Source organism: Ciconia boyciana, chromosome 7 (genome assembly GCF_034638445.1).
Source record: "Ciconia boyciana chromosome 7, ASM3463844v1, whole genome shotgun sequence".
NCBI classification, from domain to species: Eukaryota; Metazoa; Chordata; class Aves; order Ciconiiformes; family Ciconiidae; genus Ciconia; species Ciconia boyciana.
In genome coordinates this window covers 39,418,969-39,436,336 of record NC_132940.1, presented here as the reverse complement: position 1 = coordinate 39,436,336, position 17,368 = coordinate 39,418,969, and the positions used below count along the sequence as shown (strand labels likewise).

At 51.4% G+C, this 17,368-nt stretch overlaps 1 protein-coding gene across 2 annotated transcripts in view; it reads left to right on the top strand.

The window, feature by feature from the left end:
• Positions 1-17,368, top strand: part of EPHB1 (EPH receptor B1) — a 76,413-nt gene that overhangs the window by 29,471 nt on the left and 29,574 nt on the right. For both annotated transcript variants that reach the window (XM_072867867.1, XM_072867866.1), the window contains exon 3: positions 1,377-2,058. In XM_072867867.1, the coding sequence (XP_072723968.1) occupies positions 1,377-2,058 (682 nt within the window). The remainder of the gene's footprint in view (positions 1-1,376; positions 2,059-17,368) is intronic.

Genomic DNA, 17,368 nt, shown 5'->3' with positions numbered 1-17,368 from the left:
TCATTGTCTGGCGTTAATTGGATGACAGGGCTGTAATGCAAGGCCCAGGTGGGAACGGGAAACAATGCCAACCCCCTTGGTTGGGGAGGACCTTGCATCTTTCTCATGTGAAAAGGTGTCTGGAAATGAAAGGGCACTGAATCCGCACGTCTTGTCCAGGGTGGAGAGGGGTTTTTGCAGTGCTTTCACGGCATGGCATGAGAAGGGAGAGCGCTTAGCTGGATGTGTGAGGTTTTATTGCTGGTTTGGTAAACATCGCTTAACAACAATGTGCAACCTTGAGCTGTGATCTTTGCTTAAGCTTAGCAGAGTCGAATAGGTAGACCTGGGAGCAAATGTTCTGTTGTGCTTGTTGGCAGCATGCAGAGGACCCTGCTTTGAAAACAAAATAAAAACCTGTATATTTTTACATCAGGGCTGTGGTTTACAAGGAGGGAACTTGGGGAGCAGGTGAGAAACGTGGTTGTTTAATGGAAAATGGAAGAGGGCAAAATCTGTAAGGTTGCAGGGTTGGTTGTGGTGCATCAGCTCTTTGGGAAGACTCAACTCTACAGGGCAGGTCGGTGTCACCCATCTGCCGTTGTGCCCCCACGTAAGCACAAACATGTCCAAGCACTGCTACAGCATCGCTCCTGGAAATTATGCATGATATTCAAAGTGCTGCTTAAAGATTGCCATATGAATAATGCTGTTATGAGGAGACTGTAAACATGGATTAGTTAAAATGAATGGATTATGAGGTTGTAAATCTGTCTGTAGGACTCTAATGCCATCATAGACTATTCACAGTTTGCCGCTGTCCCTTAATTGAAATTGTAGCCTGGATTATATTAATGCCCTTCTATAAATCGAATTGCAAATCTATATTCTCTCATGGCGGTAATGTTTTATTTAGTTAGTTTTCTTTGCCGGGGGAAATGATCCCATCGTGCCGAGAGCCTGGGGTCAGGCTCACTCTCCAGCCCACGTACTGGCTCGGGCTTTAATGAAGCCGTAGCCTCGTATGCTGGTCTTGCCTCTGAGTGCCTGGACCATCTTTCTTCCCATTTTTATGTCCTCTCCAGGGCAGCTAAGGTGATTGCCCACATGGAAAAGATGTTTTAGCATTAGCTGGGAACGATGGGGAGAGGGAGCAGGCATGCGTGGGCAGGGGCAAGAGGGTGAGGATTTCTTCTGGTGCTGACCCAGGTGGTGTTCCTGTACGTGCATCCTGTCATGTGTCCATGACCATGATCCTGCCCCCCTTTGGCGCTTTGGAATCCTCCTTCCAGCCCAGCCCTGCCTTGTGCAGGGTGAGCAGCACCTCTGCAGCTCACGGGCCCCTGCCGGTCCCTCTGCCACCCTCTCATGGCCTCTCTCCCTTCTCCTTTCTGCAGTGGGAAGAAGTCAGTGGCTACGACGAAAATCTCAACACCATCCGTACGTACCAGGTGTGCAACGTCTTCGAGCCCAACCAGAACAACTGGCTCCTCACCACGTTCATCAACCGGCGTGGAGCTCACCGCATCTACACCGAGATGCGCTTCACTGTGCGGGACTGCAGCAGCCTCCCCAATGTCCCTGGCTCCTGCAAGGAGACCTTCAACCTCTACTACTACGAGACAGACTCTGTCATTGCCACCAAGAAGTCCGCCTTCTGGACAGAGGCACCCTACCTCAAAGTCGACACCATTGCTGCTGACGAGAGCTTCTCCCAGGTGGACTTTGGTGGCAGGTTGATGAAGGTGAACACAGAAGTGAGAAGTTTTGGGCCACTGACCCGCAATGGCTTCTACCTGGCTTTCCAGGACTACGGGGCTTGTATGTCTCTGCTGTCCGTCAGGGTCTTCTTCAAGAAGTGCCCCAGTGTGGTGCAGAACTTCGCCATCTTCCCGGAGACGATGACAGGAGCGGAGAGCACCTCTCTAGTGACCGCCCGTGGCACCTGCATCCCCAATGCTGAGGAGGTGGACGTGCCCATCAAACTGTACTGCAACGGGGATGGGGAGTGGATGGTCCCCATTGGCCGCTGTACGTGCAAGGCTGGTTATGAGCCAGAGAACAACGTGGCTTGCAAAGGTAAGGTTGGCCTTGGGTAACAAGGCACTTTTATTGTTTTTAAGCTTTGCTAACAAAATGTTTGTCCCCAAACAAGCTGTTTTGGGCAATATTTGTTTTGAAATCGGCCTTGCACCTTTTACCTGCCCTAGGCGGTTTTGCTTCGGGGACCAGGCAGGGATTTGGGAGCAGTGGTTAACCTGTGGCTTCTCGGTGTGCTCTGGTCAGCGACCAAACTCGGCGAGCAGTGTGGCAAGGACACGAGTGCCAGTGCAGCTGCCACCGCAAGCCTTCTGGAAGCTGCATCTGTGATCCGCTGCCTTCAAAGTGCCATGTGGGCCGGCGCTTGCCAGCTAAGCTGCTTTCATCTGCCTCGTTATTTCCCCAGCAAAGCTGCGGGAGCCGGGCAGCCGCTGTTGGGCCTGACTGCAGCAAAACCACTCTGATTCTTGGCATTAATTGGAATTTTTTTGCTGTTTTTTTTTGGGTTCCCCAAGCCACGCCGCCAGCATGCTTCTGCCTGCTGGAGTCCTCTGCAGCACAGGGTTATAAATACGGGAATAACGCTCGTTGTTTTTAATCTCTGTGCGCTGTTCTGATGAATATTTCTCAAATAATGTTGAAGGATTTTTTTTTTTCTATTAGCTTTACTCTCTGCCCTTTCCTTCTCTCCCAAATTAAGGTATTGTTTTTGTATGCTGCTTGGAAGGATGGAAGAGGAGAGGGGTTTTTGAATAAGAAGCTAACCTCATTTCACTGGCGCTTTCCAAATAGCTTCTAGAAGATGGGCCCCACCAGGTCCAGGAAGGGTTGGGAAGAAGGAGAAGGTCAAAGTTAGGTGTCAAAGTTCTTTAGGGCTGTTTTTGGGGGGCGGGTGATGGGAAGAGGTCCAACTTGGACCTCTTTTGGTGGAGGCGGCAGCACATGTAGCACCAGGCTTGGCTGTGATGCTCCTTGGGGTGACCACCACGGTGTTTCTTCTCTACCTGTAACTCTGGGTATATGAAAATGACAAAGCTGGGATTCAAGCTATGGAGAAACTTGTTTGTTCCTTTGCTTTGAACCTGGGAGCTTGTGTAGGTTTTCACCATGAGAAACCACATTCCCACCTGGCCAAGGTGGGGACAGCGGTGCCTTCCCATGACAGGGCTCCAACAACTGTGAAACGACCAGAGTCTGTGCACTCATGCCTTGCTTTGACATCAAGCAGCATCGCAGGTGGATTCCTTTGAGTTTTGCGGTTGACCCTGAATGTGGTTTTGTTCCCACCAGGAGATGGTCTATTCCTGTGAGGAGCTGAAGCACTCTGTTGGAGGGAGGGCTCTTCGCAAATGGGAGCATTTCTGGCGAGACGTTCCTCTGCTATTGAATAAACAAACAGAAAGCGCACATGGTTTTATGGCAAAATTACATTTTCTCATCATGGAAAAATAAATACTAATTTTAAAGACTGGAATTGGGAAATAATGTCATTTTGCCAGAAATTTAGGAAAACAATGATAAAGTAAAACTGCCACAGGTTTTGGTGGTGTTGACCTTTATATCCACTGCCAGCCAGGGTGGTGGTGAAAGCTGGGGTCTTGAATGCTTCTAACCCCCCCGGAGGAGGGTGTTGCACCTACCCAGTGATCATAGTTTGGGGCAGGGCGGAGGATGGATGACAGCAGGACACAAGAGGCGTGGGAGCAAACCTGCTCAGGGTGGGCGTTAGACCCATCTCTGTGTCTTTTTTTGTTTCCTTTTCTTGTGCAAACCCCAGAACAGTCATGATGTGTTCATGCCATCAAAGCTGCACCGAGCAGACCCCTGTGCATTAGGAATTTGCTGAGTTTTCTGTGCTGCAGCACCCATCTCCAGCTGTGCTCACACTCCTCGGCAGCACTGATGCTGGAGGAGAAACCCCTTGTGCCGCCCAAGTGTGGGCTCTGCAGAGCTCCTGGCAAGCATTTTGCCTTTGTGTGGGGAGCATGCTTTGCATTCGGGCTCCTTGAGGGGAAAATTCAGGATCCTGGCAGGTCTAAGGTGATAGAAATGTCCTTTATGGATTGACTGGCGGCGTTTGGGATCCTGAAAGGCACTGAAGTACACTGTGGGTGCAGACCAAGCAGGTGGTTAAATGGCACCAAGCACGTGCGTGATGACGGGACCATGCTTTTTTGATGATCCTGTGGGTGCTGTTGGGCGCTGGTACGATGCTGTCTCTGGAGCAGAGCTCTGATAACTCCCCTCTCCCAGTCCTGTGAGAGTATTTCCCAGTTTCCACATCAGGAGAGTGGACAAAAGGCTGGGATTGTGCATGGGACCTGCATGTTTGAAGGTCTTGCTCAACACTGGCGAGGAACCCAAAACCAATAAACCCACCAGCCCCTTCTGGAAGTTCACTAAAACCAGTCCTAAAAGCCTGAGCCAGGGCTTACATTAGGACTGTTGGAAAATTAACTGCGTTTGAGTAAAAATCTGACCTTGGGTTGGACTCTGGCTTCTTGGCAACTCATGCACACCCTTCAAGCTCCTCTTTGTATCTCATGGACCTTGGAAGCCATGAGGGAAGACCTGAGCCCATTGCTGCCCTTCCCAAAGGTCAGTGGGCAGGAGGTGGCACATCACAAGGTTTAGAAATAATAATTTATTGGTTTTCTATTTGTCTTCGTGCTCTCGAAGGAGTTGTATTCCCCTGCCTTGTTCACCCACTGGGTTTGCCTCGCAGGGATGCTGCCAGGATTGCACCCTGGCTCTCAGGAGGCACACACTCCTGACACCTGCTCAAAGCCTTCATCATCCAGAGATAAGCCACTTAACAAGCCTGGGGGAATTGTCACCAAGGCGGGGGGGGCGGGGGGGGCGGGGGGGGAAATCCCCCGGTATTTTAAGGCTGAGAAAATGTGCTTAATTCCTCAGCAGTGGGAAAAAAATAGGGTTGAATTGTTTAGCTCCCCCAGCCCTCTCTCATCCCTCCCACCCCCTGGGATAGAGGCTGTGCCTATCATGGGGCTATTAGACCGGAGCGGTTTCGTGCTGACAGCAGAGCTCGGGGCCGCTGAGGGATTCATTAATACTAGCTTTTATCGGCACTTAGCTGCTTGCGAAAGACACAGGCAGAATGCAATCTTCGTCAGAGGTTTTTCGAGTCCCGAAGAGATTATTGTTGTGTTTTAGGGTCAGAGTGAGGGGGTCATTAGCACCTCAACGCTAAGATGGGGGTGGGAGGGAGGGAGATTTTCTTTATCAGTCTGCCCCGTTATTTGTTTCTGTCCTGGCCTGGTTGGGGTTTGGCACAGACCTGGCTGGTGCGAAGGCATGTTGCTCTCAGCTGGGTGATGTCATGCCGTACCCGAAAACCCGGTGGGACTGCTTACCCCATCTGCTTCGGCACCTTGTGCCCGTGAGAGCTGTGGGCCAATGCGAAATGGAGGCTGTTATTGAGTCCAAAATGAATAATTCATTTGGTGCCATAGCCCACGCTCAGTTCAGGTTGATATTAAATCCATTTGTCTTGCTCTGCCCCGTCCCTCAGCCTTGCTTTATGGGTTCCTTGCATGGTCAAGGTGCAATGCATCATCATGCCGGGGAGGAGGTGGGAGGAAAAACAGGAGCAGGGATCATTGGGAGGCCAGGGAAATTGTTCAAGACCTTGGATGAGCATGCTGGGTGGATTTCACTTGTTCTCCTCGAGGAAAATTATTAAACCCTTTCTCTGCTGGTGTTTCACTCTGAAACCTAATGATGGCAAGGTAACCCCTCACTAGAATGACAGCAGTTGTGGGTATCTCTCAGCTTTTATCTCTTTTGACGCTGAGGATGGGGCACTGAATTTGTGTCTGCTGGAATCACGCTGACTTTCTCTCTGACCTTCCCAGTACCAGGCGATAACTCGGTTGCATGGAGAAGCCAGCAAAGAAAAAAGTCTGGATCTAAATCAGCTTTGTGCTGAATTTTTACTTTGTGTTTAAAAACCCAGGGAGAAGGGTTGAGAGAGCGGTTCTGCTGCTTCCTGGGCTTGCCTCACTTTTGTTTTCCCCTCCTGGCAAATTCCTGTTGTAGTGTGGTCAGGAGCCTCCAAGCTGCTGGGGCTTGGGATAACGAACCAACCTGCTTGCTTGCAACAGCTGGAAATCTGAGCTAGCAGGGATGGCAAAATTAAAAAAAAAATCACAAAATAAGAACAAAGCTGGACTGCAATGCCCGCGATGCAGAGGCTGCTCCTTGAGCATCCTTGCCCCCAGGCATCCCTGGCTTTCCACAAGGCAGCCGGTCCCCTGCCCCATCTGCGTCCGGGTCCCCCAGCCCTTCTTCAGCCACTGACTGATGCGCTGGCTGTGCTGAGCCTTTGCTAAAGCTGTGTGTGGGTTTATTTTGGCCTTGTTCATCCCTTTGGTTTCTTTGTCTCCTTTCTGTTTGTCCTTTCCTTCTGCCTTGTGTGTGGAGGGCTAGATTTGGGGAATGGGTAGTGGGGGAGGACACGTCCCACCAGTTGAATGTCAAGAAGCAAGCGGCCCTGTGCCGATTTCCCCATTATCCTCCCCTCCCGCCAAGCAGCCCTGGCAATAATTATTGATTTCCTCCATTTATCCATCACAGAAGGCTGGAAACAATAGCAGAGTGCAGGATTTATAAAGTGTGGTTTTTTTTAATAATAATTATGAACATTTTGTAATTAGTAGTAGAATAATTTGCTAACACTTAAAATAAGGGAGACGTCAAGTTTTCCCAATCAAATTATTGCTTGTGCTGAGAACTGTGTCTTTTCAGTCTCTCTGGCTGTGCCTTTGCCTGCCTTTTCCCCATGCCATGGTCTGTCCTAGTGCCCCCGTACCATGTTGGGGCACCCAGGAGAGGTTTGCTTGGGTGACGAAGGTGATATCGGTTTTGTCCCATGGGCAGACAACAGCAAGGGAGGCCATGGGCTGCTTTGCTGTATCGTGGGGACACGGGACCCTGCTCCCCCGTGCCTTGGGGTGCACCTGTCCCAGGGTGTGCTGCAGCTCTGTCCCCAGTCACCCTGATGCCTAGGTCAGGGTGAGCACGCCAAGCATTGCAGGGGCTGCAGAAAGGCCCTTTTTTACTTTTTAGGGTGGTTTTATTTTTCTTTTTTTCTCCATGCTGCTGGTCCACGTACTTCCCCACAGCTGGGAAGCATCTCTTTTTCCAGCCTCTGTGCAGACCCCGCTGCCTCTTGCCTCCCTGCAGCTTCCTCTCTGGCGAGTAACCCCTTTTTGAACACTTTCTTCTCTGAAACAAGAGGGGAAAACCAAAGAGGTAAAAAGAAAGTGCTTTCCCTGCCCATCTCCCCTTCTGCCTGTCCTTGGATTTGGTTTAGTGGAGCTGTGGCATCCCAGCTCGCTGGGAGGTGCATTCCTCTCCCCATCCCTCGTTTGGTGGCTGCTGCTGTCGCACCAGCTGGTGGCGAGGGTGGCTGTCAGAGGGGTGCTCCGGTGTCCCCTGGGGTGCAATGGCATGCTGGCATCTGGCCCTGTCCCAGGGCAGGGTGCCTGGCTGGGCTGACAGCATCCCTGAGCAGGGTAGGCACATCGAGGTCTGGGCTGCCCATGGAGACCCCTGCCTGTAATCTTAAATAGCTGGGCTTAAAAACCATCAGTGCTTATTCAAGCTCTTTCCAGAGGACCAGGATAAGGTTAACCAGTTTGTTTCGAAACCTTTCCGTCTCGATCTGTACCCGTGGACACACGGTTGATGCACTGGTGGGATGTCTGCCCGGCAGCTTGGGTGAAAGGGAGTCTCTGCGGCTGCAGCTGATACTTGTGATGCTTTAGGTGGCTTTGTGAGGAAAATGTTTCTCTGTGGGTTTGGAAGTAGGATTTCAAGCTTTTTTCCTGTTTAGCATCCCAAGGTGGGGTGGCTGGGCAGTGTGCCAGCACACTGGGGCTGCAGCGGGTCTCCTCCTCCCCATGCATTGCTTGCCTCTGCACCCCTGGGGCTTGGGTGCCTGGCAGACACTAATAATAAAAAAAAGCTGCTTTTAGACCCAAGTGAGAGCATCTGTGCAGCTGGGGCACCTTCCACCCCTATTGGCAGTGGGCACGTCCAGGAGGTGTTTTATTCCAGGTTTAGCTGAGCCATAAACCTCTGACCACTCAAAATGGGCCTTTTCTTTTTTTTTTTTTTTTTTTTTTTTTTTTTAAATATCATATCAGGTTTCCTGCTCCCTCTCCTGTCCTGCATCAGCCTAAGCTGCTCTCCCCAGCTGGGCTGCACTGGCAAGCGGCAGCTCCGCCAGCGCTTCCCGAATCCGGGCAGCGATGCCGGAGAGATGGAGGGATGCTCCCCTTTGTTGCAGGGGCTTTGCCTTCGCCTGGCAGCAATCTCCCTGCTTCCACCGCTGGGTGGAACAGGCAGCCCAGTTTTACCACGGCCATGCTGCGGAGGAGAAGCATTTGAATCACTGCGTCTTGGGGGGAAAAAAAAAAAAGAAAGAAAAAGAAAAGAGTGTGATTTTTTTTTTTTCTTAAATTATACCTTAATGAAGGCATCCATTAACCCCCGTAATAATTTCACAATGAAAATGTCCAGGAAAACCTTGTTAAATTTTTTTTCTAATGAGTGTGATGGGTTTTAATGGAAATCTTAATTAGACATTATTAGCCAAAATGTTCCTCTGGTGGATTCGGGCCCTTTTCTTTCCCCTGGTGCAGGGATGGAGAAGGACCATGCATCCTGGCTGCTGCTGGCAGGGAGGCTCAGGCACTGCAGCCACCACTCTCCAGCTCTGTCCCCCAAATCCTGAGTGGGGTCTGCAAGGTACAGGGGGTTATCCCTGTCATCCAGCCCCCTCCAATGGAGAAATTAAGGAGAAAGCCTGGAAAATGCCCCGGGGAGGGTATACGGGGTCCGGGCAAGCATTGCAGGGCTGGGCTGCCCCGGCCGTACTGTTGCTGCACATGGCCTCGGAGGGATTAGGGAATGGCCTCTGAGCTGTGATGTATGGCTTTATTTTTCTGCATATCATTTTTTTTCTCCTCAAATTGTACCATGGGCCATTTATGTATTTCCCCTCCCCATAATGAGAACTTTTGAGTGTTACATTGATTCCAGTCTCAAAAGAGAAAGACAAATTCCCCCTTGACACCCCCCACCCCCCACCCCCCCCGAGTGTCTTTTCATGAGCCTGTTTACAAATGGGGGCATAAATCTGCTTCCAAACCCTTGGCTTGTTAATCGTCCATCTAGGAAACATTCTGTGGTAGCTGAAGTGTTTGGGGAAGCTCATCTTTTTTGGGGATATCAGGGTGCAAAGCTCCATATGCGCTTGCAGGGGCTGCTGTGGGCACAGATCCATGAGCATCCTTGCCATGGTGGGGCTGCAAAACCCACCCAGCTTTCTTAACCTTATCTGCTTACACCAGCCCAGGAGACCCAGCTCTCACCCTGCCGCCATCATGTCGAAGGCCCTTCGCTCTCTGGCCGGAGCAGGGATTGTTCTCCTGGACAATGGGAGAGCCGTGAGGAAGCACAGGATCCGGCCCGTGTCCGGTGCCCGCATTGTTCCCACCCTTGTTTGCAAACAGCCAGCACCTGGCAAACCCAGTGACTCAGCCTGGGGAGTTTTAAAGCCTTTCTATAACTTCTTCCTTTTTGCCCTTTTTTTTTTTTTTTTTCTAAAGTCACGAGAGAGCTCTTTTGGGAACGGCTTTGGCTGGTGCCGTTTTGCTGCTGTTTGCTTGCAAGGGATGGGGATCTTGCCCATGTTCAAGACTGCACTGCACCGCACAGCCCCATGGCAAGCTCTTCGGGAGCAAGCATCTCTCCCAGCTAGCTAGTAATAATAATTAAAAAAAAAAAAAAGATTTTTTTTTTTACCCCAGCTGGCTAGTAATAATAATAAAATGGACTTTTTTTCTCCCCAGACCATGAGATAACTTACAGGCACTCCCCTGTGCAGGGCATCGTTAGGGAGCCATGCCCTGGGGTTACAGTCAGGCTTTGCAGGTCTCCTGCAACCTCTGCTCTGGGAAACAAGCCTTCACCGATGATGTTTTAGTAAGTGAAAGACTCATTGTGTAAATGCAAGCTGTAAATAAGCCATGGGCTAGGTGAAGCGAGTGAGGCTGCTGCACGTCACCTTGCTTTCCTGTGTCCATCAGAGTAATTTTGCATGGGTCGGACCTGCCTGCATGGGCCTGGAGCACCGCGGGTCTGTGCAGAGGAAGGATGGAGGTTTTAATTTTCCACCCTCTCCAAACCCCTGCATCCGCTACCTGGGTCATTCTGCACCCAGACAGTGATAAATGGAGCAGTGCTGTGGGTGTTAACTCTGAGTGTTTTAAAAGTGGTCATTTGTCACGCCCGGTGTCTTGTATCTCAGAGGATGCGTCGAGAACAGGAGCGCAGTGATTAAATCAAAGCATCGCTCGCGCACCTAAGCAGGGCTTTGAAGGAGGCCTGAGGAGCCATGGGAAAATCCATCCGTCTTCAGCTGGTGCAGCAGACTTGCGGCCAAGAAATGATCCACTCCTTATCTATCGGAGCATCAAACCAGACTAAATATTCAGTTGTGGGTGCCTCAAATTAAGATGTGCAAACCCACACGAGGAGGGAATTGATCTTCCCCCACCTAGGGCTCCCGGGGAGCCTTGCCCAGTGAGCGGCAACTGAGAAAATGTAATTAATGGCATGGGGTGGAAGTGCATTGCTTAGTTTTTGTGTTAAGCCCAGGACTCACCTGCTTGCATGATATTTATGGTAGGAAAATGTTTTTTAGGAAGGAGAGAGCTGTGGGCTTGGGGATAGGAGCTGGTCACCTCAATGCTCTCAGCGTGGCTACATCCTGCATGGTCATCGCTGACCTCCTGGCGGCAGCGTCCCCGTGAGCAGGGAGCGATGCCTGGGCTAACACTGCCCTCGTCTCATTGCTCCCTGGGGCCTCTCCAGGACAATGCTCTGGTCAGTGCGGGCAAAGCTTCGCCCTCTCCTTGCTTTTTTGAGCAAGAGTTGCAAAGCTCGGGGCATGGGGCTGTGTGCCATGCCAGAGGGGGATGGCTCTGACCTCAGGTCTGGTTTCTGGGCTTTGCTGTCTAAAACTCATCCATAAAAGCAGAGGCGTCCTGGGGAACCGATAGACAAGGGGAATTAGGAACTGAATTTCTGCCTTAGCTCGACTGGCTTTCCTCTGCTGGGTCTGCAGCCCAAAGGGTAAATTGCCTGTGAGGTGAGACTTGATAGTGACTTATTTTGATCTGATTTTTTTTATTTTTTATTTTTTACTATATTATAGTACCTATCTGCATCTAGGCCTGATGTCACCAAGGCACTTAAAACTAATCACTCTATAAAACCTGCCCTGGACGTAGCTTTGGGATGGGTTGATGCATGCCGGCATGCATGTCCCCTCTGTGGCGCAGAGGGAGCCAGTCACCTTTCTCGGGAGCAGGGATTACTTTGGTGCTTGTGGGTTTTGCTCTGTTGCAAAATGGGGAATCTGTTTGAAAGCTCGAAACGGTTCTGGGCACAGAAAAAAGGTTCTCTGCCTGTCTGGGTGCTGCCAGGGACTGTCATCTTCTGGCTAAACCCAAATCTCCCAGTTCTGCCATGGGCATCTGTTTTAGCATGCTGGGCGAGCGGGGCCGGGGCTCACAGCGGGACGGTGGTGCTGGGACGAGGGCGACGGGGTGAGACCTGGAGCTGTCACAGACCTCCTGCCTCCACATCCAGTCTGCTCATGAGCTCTTAATCATGTATTATTATTTAAGACAACTTATTCTTAGAGAGCCCAAGGTGCAAATTATGTTTCACAACTAAGAAAAGCTTCCAGAGCTGCCTACGTACAGTAAATCCCTGCAATCTTGGGTGGCTTTGACTTATGTGTAACAGATGTTGAGGATGGAGGAGACTCCTTTTTTTTTGCCCACTTGTTGCTGCCACCGGCGTGGGACACAGTTGGGGATTTCAGCAGGGAGAAGCTGGCTGTGCTTAGAGGTGGGGTTAGTGGGTGCTGTCCCACCCTGCAGCCTTGGGCACCTCTCCTGTCCCTGGCGGTGGCGCCAACACAGACAGTGCCAGCGTGTTGATGGCATTTGCAGAAGGTCCTTTCCCTGGCTGGGAGCTTTTGAGCAGGTTGCCTGCCTCCCTGCTGTGGCATGGGGATGAGCTGGTGTGGGAGTCGTAGAATCATGGAATGGTTTGGATTGGAAGGGACCTTCAAAGATCATCCTGTCCAACCCCCCTACCACGGGCAGGGACATCTTTCACTAGACCAGGTTGCTCAAAGCCCCGAACAACTTGACCTTGAGCACTTCCAGTGATGGGCCATCCACAACTTCTCTGGGCAACCTGTTCCAGTGTCTCACCACCTTCATCATAAAAAAGTTCTTCCCTATATCCACTGTAAACCTACCCTCTTTCAGTTTAAAACCGTTCCCCTTGTCCTGTCACTACAGGCCTTGGTAAAAATTTCTCTGTCTTTTTTACAAGCCCCCTTTATACTGAAAGGCCTCAGTAAGGTCTCCCTGGAGCCTTCTCTTCTCCAGGCTGAACAACCCCAACTCTCTCAGCCTTTCTCAATACCAGGTTTTCCATCTCTCTGACCATTTTCATGGCCCTCCTCAGGACCCGCTCCAACAGGTCCATGTTTTTCCTGTGCTGAGAACAGCAGAGCTGGATGGAGTACTTGAGATGGGGTCTCACCAGAGTGGAGCAGAGGGGCAGAATCACCTCCCTCGACCTGCTGGCAGTGCTTCTTGTGATGCAGCCCAGGATATGCTTGGCTTTCTGGGCTGCAAGTGCACGTTGCCGTCTCATGTCCAATTTGTTACCCACCAGTCCACCAAGTCCTTCTCCGCAGGGCTGCTCTCAATCCATCCATCCATCCATCCCCCAGTCTGTACTGGTACTGGAGATTGCCCTGACCCAGGTGCAGGACCTTGCACTTGGCTGTGTTAAACTTCATGAGGTTCACGTGGGCCTGCTTCTCAAGCCTGTCAAGTTCCCTCTGGATGGCTTCCCTTCCCTCTAGTGAATCAACTTCTCCATTCAGCTTGGTGTCATCTGCAAACTTGCTGAGGGTGCACTCAATCCCACTGTCTATGTTGTTGATAAAGATATTAAACAGTACTGGTCCCAGTATGGAGCCTTGAGGGACTCCACTCACTACTGTTTTCCACTTGGACATTGAACCGTTGGAATGCCGCCTACTCCAGCTCCATCTTGCTTGTCAGCAAGCTGTGGAGGATGACCTACCATAGCTTTCCACCCTTGTGCTTCAGCCTGGAAACTGCTTCAAGCTGCTCCTCACTCCATCTAGCAACACTTGCAACCAGCAACGACCTGATGGTAATTATATTGATGCGGAGTTGCATCAAATTACCGTAATCTGTTGTCTGCTTTGAACTCTCCTTTGAACTTGCAGGCAGGGGTCTCAGTTGGTTTGTGCTGCTCAAGCCCCAGTGGCTGCTGAGGTGGGTCCAGTGCATGGGGTCTCCAAAACACCAGCACGTCCACTGTGGGATGAACATCTCCAGCTCCTCCCTTTGCTCTTGATCCACAAGCCAGGCTCTGCCCTTGGGACCAAGCATCTTCTGTAAGCCAGCCTCATGCAGGGAGGAGAGAGTGGAAATTTGGCCCCAGTCAAATTTTCCCTTGGTGGGTGCAGGAGAACCTCAAAGGGTGAGGGACATGGAAGGGGATCCAACTATTCTGTCTTCCTTGCGGTCTCCTCTCCTCTGCCCCTGGCACCGCAGCGATGCACTGCCCTAGGAGCCCATCTGTTATTTTCACTTTTTCATCTTTCCTCACTTCCTCTTTCTATCTGGTAGTGGAGCCCAAGTGCCATGAGAGAGCATTTTTTTCCAAGGTATTTCTTTTGTAGCAAACACCGTGGGCTGTTGTGGTGCCCGGAGGCAGCTGGGCTTGGCTGCCGGGGGGTTCGGATGCTCCTGGGACCTGCTCTCCTGCCAGCTGGAGCGGGGTTGGGAAGAGTTTTTAAGCTCAACCATGTGCGGAGAGAGGGGAACTGGGAAGGAAAGTCAAAATTTCCATGGTCTCCTGTGCTTTCCTGTGCTGTTATATTGGGGGTGTTGGAAAGATGGGATGAAGGTAGTGAGGTGGGGACTCAGCCAGAAGCTTACTGGGAAAAGGTGCTTGGAAGTGAGCGGTTTGGGCAGGGAAAATTTTAGGAATAGAGCGGAGAGGAAGAGCGTGGACGGGGAAAAATAAATAAGTGGGAGGGAGATGGGTAAAACTTTCAGAAATTGCTTTTTAGGTGTTTTCTGGCTCCAGGAGATTAGGGCTGATAAGAGCCGCTCAGCAGGAGCAGGGCAAGTCAATGGCAGCGGACAGCATTTAACTGCTTAGGGTGGGAAAGGAGGCGTTATTAAAAGAGAGAGAAATCGTACAAAATACATGTAAGTGATGCTTGTATATAGAAATAATAGTAAATTGCACCTGACTGTGGGAAATAGGGCTTGCTGCCGAAAATGCTGCCCCCAGGGGTGGAAAGGGAGGGCTTTGCTCACGCCTGCATGGGATGATGGAGGCAGTTTCCCAGGGGCTGAGGCCGTGTGTGGGCAAGTACACGTGAAAGGCAGGAGCAGCCGGTGCCTCTGGTCCTCTGGTCGGTGCCGCATTTCCCCTCTCCTCTCTGCGGTTGGGTAAGAAGGCGCCTTTCCTCTGAGGAATAGTAATTATGGCTCGTTCCATTATAAATATTCATAGGGGAGCTCTCTTAATTACTATTCTAATTAATTCCATGCATGGGGCTCTTGAGGTGGATGAGGGATGTGGGAGAGCAGTTGCACCTTGGTCAGGACGTCCTCCCCTTGCCGAATCCATCCTCCCCTGCTGAATCCATCCTCCCCTGCCAAATCCATCCCCAGGCACAGTCCTCAAGCACTCAGCCAAACTGCAGCCATTGAGGCTCATCTCCACCAGGATGGGGGGGTCCTGCTCCATGATGGGACACCCCACCATCCCAGTGCAACCCAAGCCACGATGTCCTCCAGTACCCTGGCACGGACACAAGGAAGCTGTGTGTCTGCGTGTCCCTGCCCGTGCCAGCATCCCTGTGCCAGCAGCACGAGCCTGGCCTCGCGGCTGAAGCTCTCCCCCAACCCCATCCCGGGGTGACTCATCCTTCATAGCGTCAGCACTAATGAGGAACCACTTCAGACATAATTAATAAGCACTTGATGTTCTCTAGATTGAGGGGATACTGTATGGCGTGAGCTGGCAAAGAAGGAAAAGGTGCTTAATTAGTTCCTATCAGGAACAGGAGATGTTAGCTTCCCAGCCAGGAGGGGTTTGTGCTTCGAGGAGCCCAGGGGCGATGCTGCCCCAGTTTCCCGGTCGGATGAGGGGGTGGGGTTATGGAGCGACATTGGTGGTTCCTGAAATCCCCGGGAAGGCTCTGCATCATTTTCAGGGGATTTCTAAATACAGCCCTTGCCCGTACCTCTGTACCTGGGGGAAAAGCTACTCTCTGAAATCCACCATGAGTTTTCGTGGCAGCTCGCTTTCCTGCTCATTAGGTGGCTCGATAGCTCATGTAGGCGTTGAAGGGTGAACGCAATGTACTGGGTTAAGCGGTACATGAAAGTATCGGCTCTTCCGTATGGCTTCCAGTCTGTGTCCATCGACTCCCAGAGTCTCACATTGCTGCAGTTCATGGGGGAAATAATCTCGCTCTGTGATTCCTGTATCTAGCCCGATGCCCGGGATGGGAGTAGAGCATCTTCTGGGGCTTGCGTTTTTGGGACATGAGTTCTAGCCTGCATCTTGATCCCCCCAGTCATTTGCTCCAAAGTCATCGGGAGGATTATTGCTGGTGATGTTGCAGTGCTGGGGAAGCATCTGCTCACCGGGACCGGTCCTGGTGGTCCCCTCTCTGGCTCACGCTCTGCATGGGCACCTCAGCCCGATTCACCACAACTGGTGTAATGTGACGCAGTGGGACCCGTGCACATCAGCATCACCAAGGTGGCACATAAGCATCGCTTGCCTTTGCAGCACCAGCCACCTTAAGCTCAGGTGGCTTACTTTTACCACCCTCATTAAAACCAAGCGTGCCCCCAGTTGCGAGGGTTTCCTGAAATCCAGATTACAGCTGTGCCTGTAGTTAAGACGGGGCACCCAACTGTGATAAACCACCCTGTTTGTTAAAAATGGGCAAAGCAGTGGGGCTGGGGGTGCCGGAGAACGGGTGGGAGCAGCTTCTGAAACCCCTGGGCAGACCTCGGCTTTCCTGCCCTGCTGCTGGAGCCCCAGTGCTTCCCCGGCTGCTCTGCTCCTGCTGCCGTCTGGCTCTCCGGCGGTGTGCCCATCCAGCTCACCCATTTTCTCCTTAAATTGTTTTTCATTGCCAGTGCAGGATGGATTTCTTGGCTTGCTCCCCACCTCTTAGCTCTGGTTTTAATGTACAGCAGAGATGTAAATGTTCACCTAGTGCTGGTCGGGGTGGGAAAGCCCAGGAGTAAGGGGGTTGAACACTGCTGTCTTTTTACTAGTAAATCAATCTCCCCTTTCCTTATATCACGTTCCCAGGGGGAGCTGTGTTGTGGCATTTAATTTGTGGCTATTATTCAGATAGCTCCCAACTGCCCCGGCCCCGCTGCCCGCAAGCATTTGGGGCAGCAGTGACAAGCTCAGCCCTGTCCTGCTTGCAGGGCTGACAGCCCTGGCAGAGGGAAGAGCCCGTGGCAGGCTGCATATGTTTTTAAAGAAGAGTATAGGAAGGTTAAATAGCCCCAAATCATTGCCAAGAGCTTCATCCCCCTTCATTTGTTGACTCAGATTAATAAACTCAGGCAGCATTAGGATGGTGAGGAGCATCTGGCACCAGTCACTGCTGTGGCCACATGACTGCCGGTCACTCCACCCTAAACCTCCCTGCATATGTGGATAAATTGTCTAGCGTTTGATCAAATTATTTTGTGTTTGATCACTGAAAGTGGGTGCTTGGAGAGGCAGTGCTGGCCTCATTCTTCCCTGCAGTGTCTCCCTCCTCTTCTCCATAGCGGTGCTTTAGTTCCCAAGGGAGAAGAGCTGAAACAGCGGGAGAAATGGAAACAGGCTGGGGACTGGAGGGTCTCCATGAGATACGCTGTGTGCCCACCAGCTGTGTTTCACCCCTAATTTCACATGCGAAAGTGCTGGAGCAGAAGGTCGGGCATCGTTATTTCGACGGCTGGTTTATGGAAAGGAAGGTGAGCCACCGGTGGCGGAGGAGCCATGGTGTGATACCAGGCAGCCTTGCACCAATGCAAAGTGGAAACTAAAGTGAAGCAAAGCTCAAGCAGGAGAAAAGCGTTTTGCAAAAGTGACCTTGAGAAGTGGTTCTGTTTTTCTTTCCATTGGCTGTTTTGGAGGGCAAAGCGAGTTTCCCCGG